General features: G+C 37.0%; 1 protein-coding gene and 1 pseudogene across 2 annotated transcripts; one reads left to right on the top strand and one right to left on the bottom strand.

Moving 5' to 3' along the window:
- Positions 1 to 1,902: 1,902 nt before the first annotated feature.
- LOC121766883 lies at positions 1,903 to 2,377 on the bottom strand (annotated as a pseudogene).
- An 8,974-nt stretch (positions 2,378 to 11,351) lies between these two features.
- LOC121767449 lies at positions 11,352 to 14,496 on the top strand. Of its 2 annotated transcripts, none has more exons than XM_042163713.1 (2): positions 11,352 to 11,485; positions 13,206 to 14,496. In XM_042163713.1, exon 2 carries the CDS (start codon positions 13,337 to 13,339, stop codon positions 14,402 to 14,404), a length of 1,068 nt encoding a protein of 355 aa, XP_042019647.1. In that variant the 5' UTR covers positions 11,352 to 11,485; positions 13,206 to 13,336; the 3' UTR covers positions 14,405 to 14,496. The 2 variants fall into 2 exon arrangements, with proteins under 2 accessions (XP_042019647.1, XP_042019649.1); XM_042163715.1 differs by lacking the exon at positions 11,352 to 11,485 and having other exon boundaries at positions 12,851 to 13,814; positions 13,924 to 14,496.
- Positions 14,497 to 17,429: the final 2,933 nt, after the last annotated feature.

Below are 17,429 nucleotides of genomic sequence, written 5' to 3' on the forward strand. Positions count from 1 at the left end.
GTTCAGATTTGGTTATAGAGTTATTACGTGATTTGGGGGTTATCATATGATCACAACTATATATATATATAGTAGTGATCTATGGCAAACACCTCTTAACCAAATAACTAGAGAACAAATAATAGCCACAAGATCAAAAAAATCAAGGGCTGGTATTAATTTTTTTAAGGAGATATTGGTTCCTTTAATCACAAATTTACTCTATAATAAAATGCAGGGGTATTATGGTCATTGCATACCAATTGAATTAACTCCAAAATCAGGGTAGTTCGAAAAATTGAATTCAATTGCAAACGAGCGTCTTCAACCTAGCATTCTCTCTTCTCCTCTTCTCTATTATAGAAATTCACCTGTTTCAGCTCCAGGTGAAGGTCAGAGGAGATCTCCGGCCACTCGCCAGAGGAGGTGGAGGGGAGCATGCTGTTGGACGAAGGAATCGGACGATCCGTATCTTGATTTCCGGCAGTCGATTATGCAGATGTTACTAACTCCGCTGCTCTGCACCGCCGCATTTACGGTTCGAGATTGGATTGGAAGGAGATGCCTGAGGGTTAGTGGTGAAAATTGGTGAAATTGATTGAAATTGAGCAAATTTGAGGTTGCTGGGTTTAGTGTTATCATTTGGTTTTTGGTTTTGAGAGGGAACGCAGACAGTGTTTTTGTTATTAGTTTAACGGTTGAAGATAGTATCATCTTTCTTTATCTATTCATTTCTTTTTTGTACTCACTCCTTCCTTTTACCACCGCTATTGTCTCACATTCAAGTAATAAAATCCACGTCAGATTCTAGAATTCGTTTATGAACAAAATCCACATGAAATCCGAAATTCAAATTCATAGATTTATTTTGTTATTAGTGATGTATTTTGTAAACAAGAGTGAAGTAAAATCATGCTAAGAGTGATATGTTTTGTAAACAAAAGTGAAGTAAAATCATAATAAGAGTGATGTGTTTTGTAAACAAAAGTGAAGTAAAATCATAATAAGAGTGATGTGTTTTGTAAACAAGAGTGAAGTAAAATCATGCTAATAGTGATGTGTTTTGTGAACAAGAGTGAAGTAAAATCAGAATAAGAGTGATGTATTTTGTGAACAAGAGTGAAGTAAAATCACAGTAAAAGTGATGTGTTTTGTGAACAAGAGTGAAGTAAAATCATAATAAGAGTGATGTGTTTTGTGAACGAGTGAAGTAAAATTAGAATAAGAGTGATGTGTTTTGTGAACAAGAGTGAAGTGAAATCACAGTAAGAGTGATGTGTTTTGTTAACAACAATGAAATAAAATTATGCTAAGAGTGATGTGTTTTGTAAATAAAAGTGAAGTAAAATCAGAATAAGAGTGATGTGTTTTGTAAACAAGAGTGAAGAAAAATCAGAATAAGAGTGATGTGTTTTGTAAACAAGAGTGAAGTAAAACCAAAATAAGAGTGATGTGTTTTATTAACAATAGTGAAGTAAAATCATTATAATAGTGATGTGTTTTATTAATAACAGTAAAGTAAAATCATTCTAATAGTGATGTATTTCGTTAACAACAGTGAAGTACAATCATTATAATAGTGATGTGTTTTGTTAACAACAGTGAAGTAAAATCATGCTAATAGTGATCGTTTTAATTATCTTTTAATTTATCAATCTACTTTGTCTCATCTCCATCGTTTTTATCCTCCGAATCGAGACATTTTTTCTCCGAACTCAAGTTCTACAAGTCCATCGCAATTTCTTGCTCAATTCCATCGTTGAATTGCAATTTCTTGCTCAACTCCTTCGTCATCGCATTTTACACCAAAATTAGATTCCACAACGTTTTTTTCCGAATTCAAATTCCAAAAAAAGTTTATATTCTCTCAAAGTAAAAATTTCAGAAATTTGAATAGAGATATAAAACCTACACAAAGAGAAATCAGGAAGCAACAGCAGCTCCTACCACCACGCCTCCAAGCGCTCCCGCCAGCGCCGCCGCCCTCTGCCCTGAGGCCGCCTTGTACAGCGCTCCAGTGGCCAATCCCGCCACGACGCTGTTGATCACGTCGTCCGTATCCCTCCACGTGACCATGCCGCTCTCGAGCCCAGCGTACATCAGCTCGATCACGCCGCAGCGGTTCCCGATCTGGCGCCCTCTGTGCCCCAAGCCGTTGAGGATCCGGTTGATTTTGAGCTTCGTGGTATCGGTTGGCTCGGTCGCCTTGACCGCGGTGGCGAGGCCCTGGGCGGCGCCGGCGAGGTAGCCGATTCCGGTGTAGTAGGTGATGTTCTCCCCCAGGAGCGGCGCTACGCGATTGATTCGTCGGCTTGCACAAGAGGAAATCGGGGAAGTACTCAGCCGAAGTGAGGGATCGTCCGCTCAAGAAACGTATCTGGCTGGGCACTTTCAACATCGCCGAAGAGGCCTCCGCGGCTTATCTCGCGGCGAAGCTCCTCTAGGCGATCTGATGATTATATGTTATGCAGCAATTCATGTTGAGATATTGAATTCCCAAAATGCCATTGGACAAGTGTTTTTTCATAAAAATCTGAAAGTTTGTTTAAGCCATAGGATTAATTTGGAGTAACAAAATGTATGGCTGAGATTTGTTCTCTAGTTATACACTTAAAATTAGTTATACTTTGATCACTCCCCTATATATATATATATATATATATATATATATATATATATATATATATATATATATATTATAGATGGATCTATTCAAGTCAGAACGCTAAGTATTGTCAAAACGTCAAACTATATACATTTTATGCATAAAAATAAATACTCCTTACTAGAGACTGTCCCATTATAAGTCGAACTAATTTTACAGGCCGAACTAGTTCGACATTGATCACAACTCTGATTTGATATATTTATTTTTATGCATAAATTTATTGTTTAGCTATATATATTATTAGGATTTAATTTGATTAATTTAAATTTATATACTACTTATTAAGTCATATTTTTAGGATTTGTTTACATAGATATTAGAATTTGATTTGATTTATTTAATTTTATGTATTAAATTATAATATTATTTCGTCATATTTTTATGATTTAATTATATGATAACTATAATTTGATTAATTTATTTATTTTTATGCATAAATTTGTAATATGTGGGGTACTAATTTAATTGTATTTTTAAGATTTATTTATACGATTATTAAAATTTAATTTGATTTATTTTCTCTAATTATTTTATTTCCTCCACCGTTTAATAATTAATTATAAACATATAGGAGTATTAGCAAATTAACTCCAGAAAACAGATATTACTAAAAGAATAAAAAAATATAGTTAGCACAAATATTTAGAATTAACTCCCGTCTATCTCCGATCCTCATAGCTTTTACGTATGGATGTCAATCAACCTAGCTGGTTTCGTGCCAACTCTACTCAAATCGCGGGTTAATCGGGTGCGCCTTAATAGGATTGAATTTTTATCGGGTTATAAATATTCAATCTTAACCCTAAGTGTTCAGGTTTTGGGCCAGTCTAGCGGGCTGCTACCGATTAAATTAACATGTGTTTAATCCAATACATAATTATGAAAATTAGTTATATTTATTAGAATGCAAAACATTTAATTATGATAATTTTGAGATATATGTTTAAACTTAAATATAATTAAATACTAATTTAAATTTTGTATAGGTAAAATAAAAATTAAACACATTTTGAAAAAGTTTGAAGCATATTTTTGAAATTAGAATATTTCTTATAGTTAATTTGAATGTTTTAATTTATTTATCTATTATTATATTAATAAAAAATCTAATATATATGTGTATTAAATATAAAATTGAAGATTTTTGCGTGTAGTTATTTATATTTATAAAAAATGATCAATGAAGTATCGAATTAGATGTCAAATATGAAGAAATAATATAGTAGACAATAGTTGTACCTAAGTCCAACCCACCAGGTCAATCAATCGGACCAACTCATCGGATCAATTTATATTCAAACAATTGTTTATTCTAAGTGATATTTGATCGTTGCATGAAAAAAGGAAAAAAAAACTAAACTGTAACTATAGAGTATTATGGCTTTATAAATAACTCATTAACTAGCAACTCTTCATCATTCTTTGATAAGTTTTCTTCTTATCATCTTTTATGTAAAGTAATTGAATCATAATGGAAGAGAAGTCTACCAACATGCCCAACAATAAGTTGATAAAACAACAACAAAGTGAAATGTGAAATTATGAAATACAACAAGAGGAAGACGAGCAAAGATCCTTCTGCAAAGCCAAATAGATATTCTCATAAATCAATGCGAATTTAGCTGTTAATCTATGGAGGAGAAAGATTCTAAGCTTTATAAGAAATTCTTCAATCATGAGGATTTTAATACGTTGACGATAAAATATTTAAACAATGATAATTTTATTGCGATAGTGGAGAATATAAACTACACTTTTTATCAGTGGCTCCGTATTACGTTAACAAAGGGGGCCAAATATGATGATATAGAAATGTGTATTGAGTATTATGTGAAATCTCACGAGAGACGGTGGAAAGATATTGAGTCAGATTTTAAAAATATTTTTGTCTCAGTTATTAATGGTCTATCAGTTCACAACCATGATTAATTTAAATTTTTTAATCTATTTATCTAATATTATATTAATATAAATTAAATATATATGTATATTAAATATAAAATTGAGTTTTTATATACGTGTTTTGATAGGGTCCTCGATTTAGTGAATCTCGCTGAAAATCATCTCCAGTATCTTTATCTTATTTGATTTAGTATCTTTTATTTTGGTTAGTTAATTTCCAAATCTTTTGTAATCTTTTATTTTAATTATTTTGCTTGACTAGCAAGATAGGTTTAGAGTTTAGAATTCTATAAATTATAGAATTCTCTAGTATTTTGATACATTGAGAAATAAAGTATAAACTTGTTCTCATTCCGGTTCTGACGGAAATCGCCCCCTAGCACCTCAACTAGGGTTTATCTTCCTTTTGCTCTTGTTACAAACGTGTGTGCTCAATCCCGATAGAACAAGGTTCTATCAACTGGTGCTTCCATTGTTTACTCTTCCTCCATCCAAATCTCTCAAAACTCACGACTCACGACAAAATCCTCACAATCTCAATCCATACTCCAATAATCACAGCCACGCAGCCACCGCTTGTTTCCATGGCTTTTCTCCAGGAATCTTTACAACAACATGCTCTCCGTGAGATCCTCGTGGACTTGCGCCAACTGGTTGCTGCTCGTGGCGAATTTCTAGCCAATTTCAGACGTCATACACTGACCGAGGAGCCTCCGGACAGCCTTGACGAGCGCTCACCTCCACATTCGTCGTGGCATACTCGGCCGCCGGACCAACAGCCAGTCGCAGAGCCTCCGCGGTGTTGGATACTTCCTCCGTCAATCACACACCCGCCGCTGGGATTCAAGGCCGAGCCCTTGCCACTCCTGAGAGTCGATCCTCCTCGTTTCAACGGACAGAATGCTGTCGAGTGGATTAAGAATATGCAGATATATTACAACCAACGTTACACGCCTCTATCTGATCGTCTATACCTTACACAATACTTGTTCGATCACCCGGCGTCGGATTGGAGGGCATACTGGATGGATAATAATGCCGGAAAATGCTGGGATGATTTTCTGTTGGCAGTCAAGCAGCAATTTGACCCTGATCCGTGTGCAGACAATGCCGGTCCTGTTCGGAAGCCTCACACTGCCACTTCCGATCCGCTACCTTGGGCAGAGGCTCCGTCACCGGCAGTTTCTTCCACTGCCAACGTCGTTCGAGCTGAGATCCTTTATAAAAGGAAGCCTTGCTCCGGCTACAGTCTGAAGGAGATGAATGACAGTGGAGAAGGTTCTACAGATTCCAGAGAGCATGATGATAATCTCGAGTGCCGAACATCAGTCGGCATGGTGAAGCGAGCTCCAATAATTGTAGGGGACGGTGGTAATCCTAGTCTGCTTCAGAAGCAGAAATTTCCTTGCTTCGATGACTCAAGTGGTGGTGATGATGCTGCCCACATGAGCCAAGAACCAATGAGTAAGCAACGGACACCATACGTCGAGGGTGAGACAGTTTGGGCAAGTCAGATTCCGGTCAATCCACGACGACATACATCTAAGGTCCCTACTAGTGCTGCCGAACACTCATCTAAGGTTGTGAATGCATTCTTTGAGGATCATGCTGTTGAATCACCGAGAACGGATGTTAAGCCCATGTGCTTGACAGATGCTTTCCTTGGGAAGAACTTGATGTCGCTGGCGATGAAGTTGAGGTGCTAGGGGGGCGATTTCCGCCAGAACCGGAATGAGAACAAGTTTATACTTTATTTCTCAATGTATCAAAATACTAGAGAATTCTATAATTTATAGAATTCTAAACTCTAAACCTATCTTGCTAGTCAAGCAAAATAATTAAAATAAAAGATTACAAAAGATATGGAAATTAACTAACCAAAATAAAAGATACTAAATCAAATAAGATAAAGATACTGGAGATGATTTTCAGCGAGATTCACTAAATCGAGGACCCTATCATGTTTATATTTTAAAAATAATTAGTTAAATGTCGAATTAGATGTTGAACATGAAGAGATAATAGATAGTAGTTGTACCTTGGTCAATCCACCGGGCCGCCTATCATGTTTCGGGTTTGGCCCACTTAGGTTGCAAGCCGAAAACCACACAATTTATAAATTTGAGAATAAGGGCTTACAAATTCCTGAGATTACTAATTTTAATTATTCAAAATTTATTAAAATTAATAGATTTAATTTATAATCAAACAATTGTTCATGGAGTACTTAGTGATATTTGAGCATGGCATGAAAAAAGGAGAAAAAAATTAAAGAAAAGTAATTTTTAATATATTTATGAAAGCTTTTAGCTATTCTTAATTCTGGCATGAAAAAAAAGGAAGGAAACAAACTGGAGAGTAATGAATACGGAGTATATAATTATGAGAACTTTGCTTTGGTGGTCGATTGACAAAAAGGAAAGAAACAAAATATAAAGTAATGTACAATGATTTATGAAATTTTTTGTTTTATAAATAACTTCGGCTCATACGTTTTTATCATTCTCATATATTATTTTCATCATCAGAAAATCGACTTTTCACTACACTTATTTCGCTAAACTTTTAAAAACTGCCACTATAAATACTACGTTGGTCTCTTACCACGTTTATGCCGAACACTAATATTACACTGAGAAGTAAACGCCATAATAATAGTTAATTACCGCACTTCTAATAATCAACATCTTTTGATTATCAATGGAATATTGGAATGGTAAATGAAGAAAGAAACATTTAGTAAATATTTTGGCGGTAACTTATACTCCATTACTTAAACTTGTTAAGATTTAGTATATTCTAAAATTTTAAAACTCAAGATTATCCGCAACGCATCTCTTATGGCACCCGCAATGCGTCTCGCGGGTGTCCCTTATCTCGTCCCTCCGAGACGAGACGGCCGCGGGACGCGTTGCAGCGTCCCGTCTCGTCCCCAGCCCGTCGAGACGCCCGTCCCACCGAGACGGCGCGCGAGCTGTCTCGCCACGCGCTCGTGCGACGTGGAACGCTCCGGCGCTAATAAATCATTTTTTTTAAAAAAATTCCAATTTAATAAACAAAATTTTAAAAAATTAAAAACGGTCATATGACCGTTCAACGGTAATTTTCAAAATTTTGTTCATGTTTTATTCTTTTTTTATTCTATAAATACTCCTCTTTCACACACACAATGTAACGACCCGCTAAGCCGATATTATTATAAACTATATTATTAGCTTGATTATTTATATAAGTGACTTTTATGCGATTAAATCCGAGCTACGATAGATTGTTGTCGTTATTTGTTTTGACAATAGGCAAGTGAATAAAACACACAAATATATAATACACCTATATGAATATAATAAATTTAAATTAATAAATAAAGTACTATAATCAAAATTCTAATGTCCGATATATCCAACAAAAGTCCAACAAAATTTAATTTATACATCCTACGTTCTAAGAAAATCGGGTGCTTCAACGCGGACAGCCACGAACTTGAACCGATTATACCTACACCAAATTAAATAAACGAATAAATAAATAATCAATTAATAAAAAAATATATATATTAATAAATAAAAAGGAATGCAGATCCCTTGGGCTCAATTATTTTTCAGACACAGCATTAAATGGTGCATTTAATTAGAGAATGAAATCATTCTCCAAATAAAGAAGAATATTTGAGATAGGATTATGTCAGGCCACTTGCTTTTCCTCACACCTAAATACCATCACCGCCTCACCCTTCCACCGCCTCATCCTTTCACCAAAGTTTATTCATCTAAAAAAAAAAAGAGACAACATATGATCCATTCCCTTCCCTATCACTGCAACGAGCCGCAACAAGAATTCAGGGAGATCTTTTCTTTTGAAATCCACGACAGACTTCGAAGGGTGCCAAATTCCTAGATCAATCCTAACTGTGGAATTGAAATTTTCCAACTTCAAGAACCTCCCTTTTCAGCCTTGTGAACTCCACAACGTCCTACTCACGGAGGGTATGTTCGCAAGTAAAGTCGGAACGAAAGATTCAAGTTAAGGGAACTAAACGATCAAGGTGAGCTTATCCAAGCCCCTTGGCCTAGCGGTAAAGGGTGCTGGATACCGCGTCCATCCTGGAGGTCTCGAGTTCGAACCCTGGGTGGCGTAATTTGTCTTTCCTCCTTGTTATAGGAGTTGATTTGTAATTTCCTCCTTCATATATATGATATAAATATATGAAGTTAATTTTAAAAAAAAAAAAAAAAACGATCAAGGTGAGCTTTCTTATACTAAAAATACAAATCGTATTTTATGAAAACACGAACACAAGTTCGTGCTTCTTAAAGATGTTGTCTTGCCATAAATGTTTTTGTGTATGATGCCTATCTGTTGGCTACGACCAAGTGATTTATGAATGATGATATATGTAAATCGAATTCGGGTCCCAGTGAGGGTGGTGTCCCCGCTCGGACTAATGTACACAAGCTACCTCTGACATGTTGGGCAGAGCAGGTGACTGAGGAAGGTGGCCACCTTCCCGGCACAAGAATACCTCTGACATGATGGGCAGAGAAGGTGACCGTGCGAGAACACCATCTCGACGGCACAATGTGATCAGATATGGCTAAGTACCGGAAAAAGGGGGGTTGCAACCCAATGAGATATTTTTAGTAAGCTCGGGTCTTTTCAACAACGCCCCGAGTGTTTCTTTGATGATGGCTTGACAATATTTTCAAATGTATATGTGTAATTTTCGGAAATGTGTTCACTGAGTACTTTTTGTACTCAGCCCTGCATATATTTCTAAATGTGCAGGTTGAGCAGCGAAGTGGTGGAGGAAGTGCTATTGAGACAAGACACTTAATTCAGTCAGATTTTGACTCTCGGAGGTTCATGTCTTCATACATGGAACCGCGTTCATTTGCTTCCGTTGTGCATCTTAAAAGACTCAAGTCTATTTTGTTCAAAACTCTGATTTATTTCGAGCTATTCCCATTTGTTTCGGGCTGTGGTTGAGTTGTGTTGATTTTCCCCCTTCTTCCCCGCTTCTTTAATCCTCCCCTAGTCGCGATCAACCGTGTTTTCTATCCTTAGAAAATGCGGTCGTGACACACAAACACACATCTATGCTTCTCAAATCATCTCTCTTTCCTCTCCAATTTTCATCTCAAATCATCTCTTTTATTCTCCTACCAAAGTTAATCTATTCATGGATCCATTTAAGCATATGCGTCGAATAATGGAAGAATCACTTGAAGAAGATCGACGTATGGAGACGGAGGAAGCTGCGCCGCCCCAAAGACGATCCCGGACTTACATCCATCGTAACCGAGAGGAAGCCGCCGCAAGGTTAGTACGCGACTACTTCTGTGATAACCCGTTATGGGGAGATACCTACTTCCGTCGCTGTTGCCGCATGCGGCGACCGCTATTTCTCCACATCGCAAATACATTGGCAGCCCGGGAAGAGTTCTTCCAAGAAGGGTTCGACGCCGTCGGCCGTCCCAACCACACGACGCTGCAGAAATGTACTGCAGCGATCCGTCAGCTTGCGACTTGACAAACGGTGGATTTGTTCGACGAATACCTCCACATTGAAGAAAGCACTAGGAAAATGTGCTTGATGCAATTCTGCAAAGGCGTCTGGGCAGCCTTCACAGACGAATTTCTCCGGAATCCAAGCATGACAGATTGTCAGTTTCTGCTCCACCTTCACGAAGAAGTGCACTGATTCCCCGGGATGCTTGGCAGCGTCGATTGCATGCATTGGCAATGGAAGAATTGCCCTGTGGCGTGGAGGGTGTCATACACGAGCTGCCACAAAGGCACGGCCACCCTATCGAACAACGACGTCAACGTGCTCAACCAATCCGACCTCTTTGCCGAAGTTTTGGATGGTAAAGCGTCGGCCATCAACTTCATCGCTAACAACCGGCGGTATAAAATGGGGTACTATCTTGCCGACGGCATCTACCCGAAGTGGCCAACCTTCGTGAAGACGTTCAACAGGCCGATGAATAAAAAGCAGGCTCTTTTTGGGCAGAAGCAGGAGGCTGCTCGTAAGGATGTGGAGAGGGCGTTCGGGGTTCTCCAAGCGCGCTTCAACATTATCAAAGTCCCGGCTCGTACGTGGTTCATGGAGAGTATGGTCGACATCATGTATACGTTCTTAATCTTGCACAACATGATTTTCACCGACGAAAGACCCGAGGCGGGAAATTGGTTCGACCCAAAAACCCCCTGAAGCTCTACCGCAAGTAGTCCGCCTCGGAGTGGAGTGCATCCGTCTTTGCAAGATCGGTTGTCTATTCGGGCAAGGACACGTGATTCTACCGCCCACGCCCAACTCCAAGATGATCTAATGGAGCACATTTGGGCAAAATTTGGCAACCGGTAGACGCACATGATCTTTCTTCTGCTTCTCTACGCTTTGAGATTTTGAATTTAGAGAGAGTGAGCGGAAGAAATTAAATTATGTATTTTTAAATTTTTTAGGATTTTTAATTATGTTTTTTTTTATTTTTTAAGAATTTTAAGTTGTAATTTTATTTTATTTAATGAAGTGTGTTTTTATTAATTGAATTTGTTGGAAATAAAAATAAAAAAAGAAATTGAATGAATAGTTAAGGGATGAGATAAGAGACGGATAAGAGATGGATGGTTGCAGGTTCTGTCTCTTAGTTAAGAGATTGAGTGTAAAGTACAGTGGACCATGAATAGTTAACAGATGAGACGGTTAAAACAAGAGAGTTGAGGCCTTAGTACTCCAAAATTTAAAAATTCTGAAACCTTGATACTTAAATTGGTGGAAACTTACCCCACCCAGCACCTTCTCACCGCCATTAACTCCCAACCAAACCCTAACGCCTTCTCATCTAACAAATCGAAGAAGCCTCGAATTAATCTGCAAGTGCCAGGATTGTATGTTGGTGTAGTCCTGCATTTTACCGTTCTTGCACTATCTCAGTAGTTAAAGCGCTTCTCCTTAATTTTTACATTTTGTGGCGTAATTGGTTAATTTGTAGTTCTCTTTAATTTTGCCGTTCTAGCACTATCTATAGATATTTAAAGTGCTTCTCTTTGATTTCTACATTTTGTGGTGTAATTGATTAATTTGAACTATTTAATTTGTATGTGAATTTTGTAGCGAGTCAAGCAATACTCCTTTGTTATCTCACTGTGTACAATGGTCCTAAAAATTGCACTCCTTACCCTAGACGTTATTGTATTTATTTTGCAATTTTATTTATGGATTACAGTTATGTTGCAATTCCAAGTTTAGAATTTGGATAATTTGGTGTAGATTAAGTCTCTAAAAACTTTGTTGGTCTGAATTTTATAGGTTTTGGAGTTAGTGATGCCTTGGGTTGGAGATTGAGAAAACTTAGTATTTGGTTGTGTGTTGGGTTTATCAAAGTGAGTTTTAATTTTCCTTCTTTGAAAGTAGTATATATTTTTCTATTTAGTAAATATATTTGCTTCTGTTGGATCTCTAAATTGTACTATGTTTATCAATAGTTAGGTTGTATATGTGTTTTTTTTACTCCAATGTAAACACTTATGGCTTCTAAGGACAGAGCAATGCTTGTTTTGTTTTGCAAGACAAACCAAATATGTCACAAAGGTAAAAAACTATTATTTTTTTGGTGTTCATTTGAGTATGTAATCTGATAAGAATTTAAAACATAGTTAAAAGGTGGATAAGCCCTCTATGAAGATGTACCAAAAAATGTTGCTTAAGTTGTTGGAGAAAGAGCACTTGTCCCCAGAAGATCAAGACATGAAACGCAACCTAATGGAGATTGTGTTTGGAAAATGAATGCTTTTAGTTTGAGATGAGTTTGGTGTGAGAATAAGTTATGTAATATTAGTTTGGTGTGATCTTAGTTGTAGTAATATTTGTATGTGGGGTGCTTTTAATTATGTAATGTTAGATTTTGTGATCTTAATTTGCTTCATTTGGATCTTTGTTTGCACTTTATGTAATATAAATTTATGTAATATAAGTTAGTGTCACATGCATTTTCTGCAAAAGTAAGTGGGATGTCACAAACATCATTTTTTACCACATGCATTTGCAGATATGAGATTGATATCTGTGCATTTACCAGTAAAAATAATTATTAAGATGTCAAGAACATTACTTCTCTATCACATGCAAAATTAAGTGGGATGTCAGAAACAATATGTCACATGCATTTTCTGGCAAAAGTGATTGAAATGTCACAAGCGTAATTTCTTTATCACATGCATTTTCTGGCAAAAGTGATTGAAATGTCACAAGCGCATTTTCTGGCAAAAGTGATTGATATGTCACATGCATTACTGCAAGTGTGTCTATCAAATTTCTTTATAAAGTGATTAATATGTCACATGTCACATGCATTACTGCAAGTGTGTCTATCAAGTGATGGAAATGTCACAAGCGTAATTTTTTTTATATGCCACTTGTAGACACTATTTAGTTTATAAATAGCTTGTGAATTCTTTTTGAAGATAACACCAAATACTCACTCCACTTCCAAAAAAATGTCTTCCAGTGAAAACTCATCACTTTCATCAGATTCAAGTTCTGATGATTCAAATACCATTGCACTCAATCAATGGGAAGAACGAGTTTCTCAACAAAATCATCAAATTTATACAATTATTGAGAATATGTTATCTAACATTCCCAATCTAACTGCAGGGGTCCAAGCTTCTAGAGTCAGAAAAAGGTATTGTGAAAGGCAACGCGAGATTGGTGCTGAGCGTTTGATCAATGACTATTTTGGTCCCAACCCGACGTACGGATCTGAGGTGTTCCGACGCCGATTTCGCATGCACAAATCCGTATTCCTTCGGATAGTAGAAGCTGTAACTGCTAACGATGAGTATTTTCAGGAGAGACGCGATGCTGCTGGGAGACAAAGTTTGTCCTCTTTACAGAAGTGTACAGGAACTATGCGGGTGTTGGCGTATGGGACATCATCCGATGTCGTCGATGAATATTTGCGGATGAGTTCAACGGCGACAAGAGATTCTCTAATGCATTTTGTTGATGGTGTTATTTCATGTTTTGGTGCCACATATCTTAGAAGACCTACTGAACAAGATATGGCTAAACTTCTATATGTAGCAGATCAACGTGGTTTCCCAGGCATGATAGGGAGTATAGACTGCATGCATTGGCAGTGGAAAAATTGTCCTAACGCATGGGCTGGACAATATACCGGGAGAAGTGGAAAACCAACGATCATTTTGGAAGCTGTGGCATCATACGACTTATGGATAAGGCATGTATTCTTTGGGACTCCAGGTTCGTGCAATGATATTAATGTACTCCATTGGTCTCCTGTTTTTGATGATGTCTTAGAAGGTCGAGCACCATATGTTAATTGCGTAGTGAATGGTCATCAATATAATAGGGCATATTATCTTACTGATGGCATATATCCTGCATGGACTACATTTGTCAAGTCAATCACTTCTCCACAAACTCAAAAGCATAAGTTGTTTGCTCAACACCAAGAGTCTATTAGAAAAGATGTTGAGCGAGCATTTGGAGTCCTACAAGCACGTTTCGCATTTTTGCGAAGGCCGTGTCTTGTATGGGATAAGATTTTGATGGGAAAAATTTTGATGGCTTGTATCATCATGCATAATATGATAGTAGAAGATGAACGTGATACATATCAAAATTATTATGATGCCACTGAGTTTATTCAAGATACGCATACAAGAGTACATGAAGAAAATGTTGAAGCCTTTTGCTATTCCACTCAACGGATCGGGAGCTTGTCATCATATATGACTAATCGAGCTCAACTCCGCAATAGAGAAGCTCATATTGCTCTTCGAGAAGATTTGATTGAGCACATTTGGATTAAATTTGGCACAAACAATTAAATATGTACTAATGTTTATCTTGTTTAAGCTAGCTTTTTTTTCACTCTTCATTTGTATTTTGGTTTGTTTATTTCTATTATCGCCTTGTATGTTTTAATGTGTGTAATTTATTATTATATTGTGCTTTAATTATTTGAATATCTAATATTTTCTATTTTAAATTTGAATCATATACTTTTTTATTATAATTTTTAGACATTATTTAATACATCTAAATTAATTATAAATCAAAATATTAATATAAAATATATGAAAAAGAAATATTTAATTGGGTTGGGGTCACTGATGGAAGTAAAATAGTTGATGTGGGTTGAATTGAGGGAGGGTTGTGTATGTGGAGGATAGAGAAATGAATATTTTATTAAAAGGTTGATTGGGGTTGGGTTGGGTGAGTGTCACAGATGAAGATAGTCTTACGTGTAATGATACTGAGACTTTAATTACGTATGATCTTTCATTACAATCACTGTTAATGCACTTGCTTAAGGTGCCATTATTAATAAAGTGTAATGACAACATATTTCTAGTGGCAATATCGAGTGCCATAATAAGTCAATTTTATAGTAGTGTCTTATGTTTTATAAATATCTTCGGCTCATACGTTTTCATTATTCTCATATATTCTTTTCATCATTCTTCTCTTCTTTTATCATCTTTATTCTTTTCAATAAAACTCATTCGTTCTCTTATTCTTCTTTGTTATTTTGAATAAAAATAAAAATGACTCAATACACAATATCATAAAAATAGGGAACGAAAGAAAGAATTGAAATTCAATATACAACAATTCAAGAAGGTAGCTCTTTCAACAAAGCCTACGTGATGGGTAATTGCCTGGGAAATCGAGACCAATTGACTTGCTTCCCTATGGTGGGGAAAGATAATCGTCATCAAACCGGATTGGCCGATATCAATAATTCAAATACATGGAAGATGAATTTTTCCGACAAGTCTGCATCTATTACGTTCGTGGAAAGTATCAACATAATTTTGTCTAATTGGCTCACAAAAAGTTAACAAGCTCGGATTATATAAAAGATCCCGAGAAGTAGTGCTATTTTATTGAACCAAACTTTTATACTCCCTCCGTCCCATAAAAATATGGGCATATGATATGATAAAGTAAGAGAGATGAGTTAAAGTAGTGTTAGTGGATCTATATTATTGTTAGTGTTATAATAGTGGTATAAGTTGTAAATAACTTGATGTATCGAGATAATAAGTTAGAATAACCTTTCATAAATGGAAATGCCTATATTTTTATGGGACAGACGAAAATGGAAAGTGCACATATTATTATGGGACGAAGGGAGTAATATTTTTGGCTCGGTCATTAATGGCTTAAGATCACTTTACTATAGTGATAAATATCATGGGAATCTCAAGAACGGAATTGTTATCCCCAACAAGAAAAAATAACCTTTGGAGGGCCACATTTCCAACACGAAAGATAGATCGGCCAATGCTCTACAAAACTTACAAAGTGAAGACTTAATTGAGTACGCTGTACAATTTCCGTTATGGAAAACAAGTTTCTCGTTTGAACCTCAATATCTCCCACCCAAGATACGTGAGTTATGTCTGCTAACACTGAAAGATTGGAAGTATCATTGCAATCGTTTGAGTAAACAATGGGTTCTCAATCTAGTATTATTCTGGGATGATGACCAAATAACAAAACTCTTGTATCCGGTGCATTGGGTACTATTTAGAGGTAATTCTCAATTGGCTAAAGATATTGTTCTGACGGTGCTTTTGAGAATAATGATTGGCATACGAGTGAAGGGAAAAGCATAATGAGAATATGAATAAGGTCTTGGAGAAGATTACAGACATAAATTGGCTAGAGATAACAAAATCACTAATTATTTGAATTGTGTGAATTTCTCACACTAAAGTTTCCGGCATAAACTTTTCCTGTGTGGAATGTCGTCACTAATTCTAGGGCATCCATATCATCTTCAGTTTCATCTTCCCCACAAGATGGAATGTAGCTCCGACTATTACGCGTAGATTTTTTGGCATAACAGAGGTGAAAATTATGCCGAAAACCTTAGTGTGGGAAATCTGCCCGATTCGAAATGTTGATGATTTTTACAACCACTTTTAAAAGATGTGGGAAATCACCAACTTTTTGAATCGTGCGGATTTCCCATGACTATTACACGTAGGCGGAATTTATGTCGGAAACATTAGTGGGGAAAATTCGCACGATTTGAAAAGTTAATCATTTTTAAGACCTCTTTTAAAAGACGTGAAAAATACCAAATTTTTGTGAAGGTTCATGATTTTTCTGACTAATTTCCCATATTTTTTTAATACTCCTGCTCAAAAGAGTCACTTGTCAAATACAAAAACTATGTTCGGAGATATGAAATGGATTTTAAAGTTTTGATCATCGTGTAAGAGCATCCGCGATGGCGGACTTCCGCGCGGATGTCAGACCGGCGTGCGCGACATCCGGGCGGGGCGTCCACCATTGTGCAACTGTTCAACAGATACGGACGTCCGATACGGACACCACATGTCCGCGCCTTTTTGCCGACGTCCGCCATTGCGTTGACTCCCACAGACGTCGGCTCGGAATTCTCGATTTTTGCATTAAATGTTTTTTAAAATTTTTTTATAAATACGTCTCGTTGCACTTCATTTCAATCGCACCACTTGTTTTTAACAAGTTTCTCTCTCTCTAACACACTTTTCTTTCGAAGAACAATGGAGCACCACGATAGCGATTCTCCCGCTTCGAGCGACTCACCTTCGCCTTTTTTTTTCGTCGGCGGAACGGCGCCGATGTCTGCCGCGATGCCCCAACTGCCGGGGATGATGCCCCAACCTCAAATGCCGACGGGGATGATGCCCTGGTACTACAACATGTACCTGCAGTGGTCTGGGATGATGAGCCAAATGTCGCAGATGCCCGGGGGGAGTTCCAGAATGCCACACATGCTGGGTATGATGCCCGGAATGCTGGGTATGATGCCTGGAATGCCGGGGATGATGCCCCAGATGCCCGGTATGATGA

Source organism: Salvia splendens, chromosome 15 (genome assembly GCF_004379255.2).
Source record: "Salvia splendens isolate huo1 chromosome 15, SspV2, whole genome shotgun sequence".
Taxonomy (NCBI): Eukaryota; Viridiplantae; Streptophyta; class Magnoliopsida; order Lamiales; family Lamiaceae; genus Salvia; species Salvia splendens.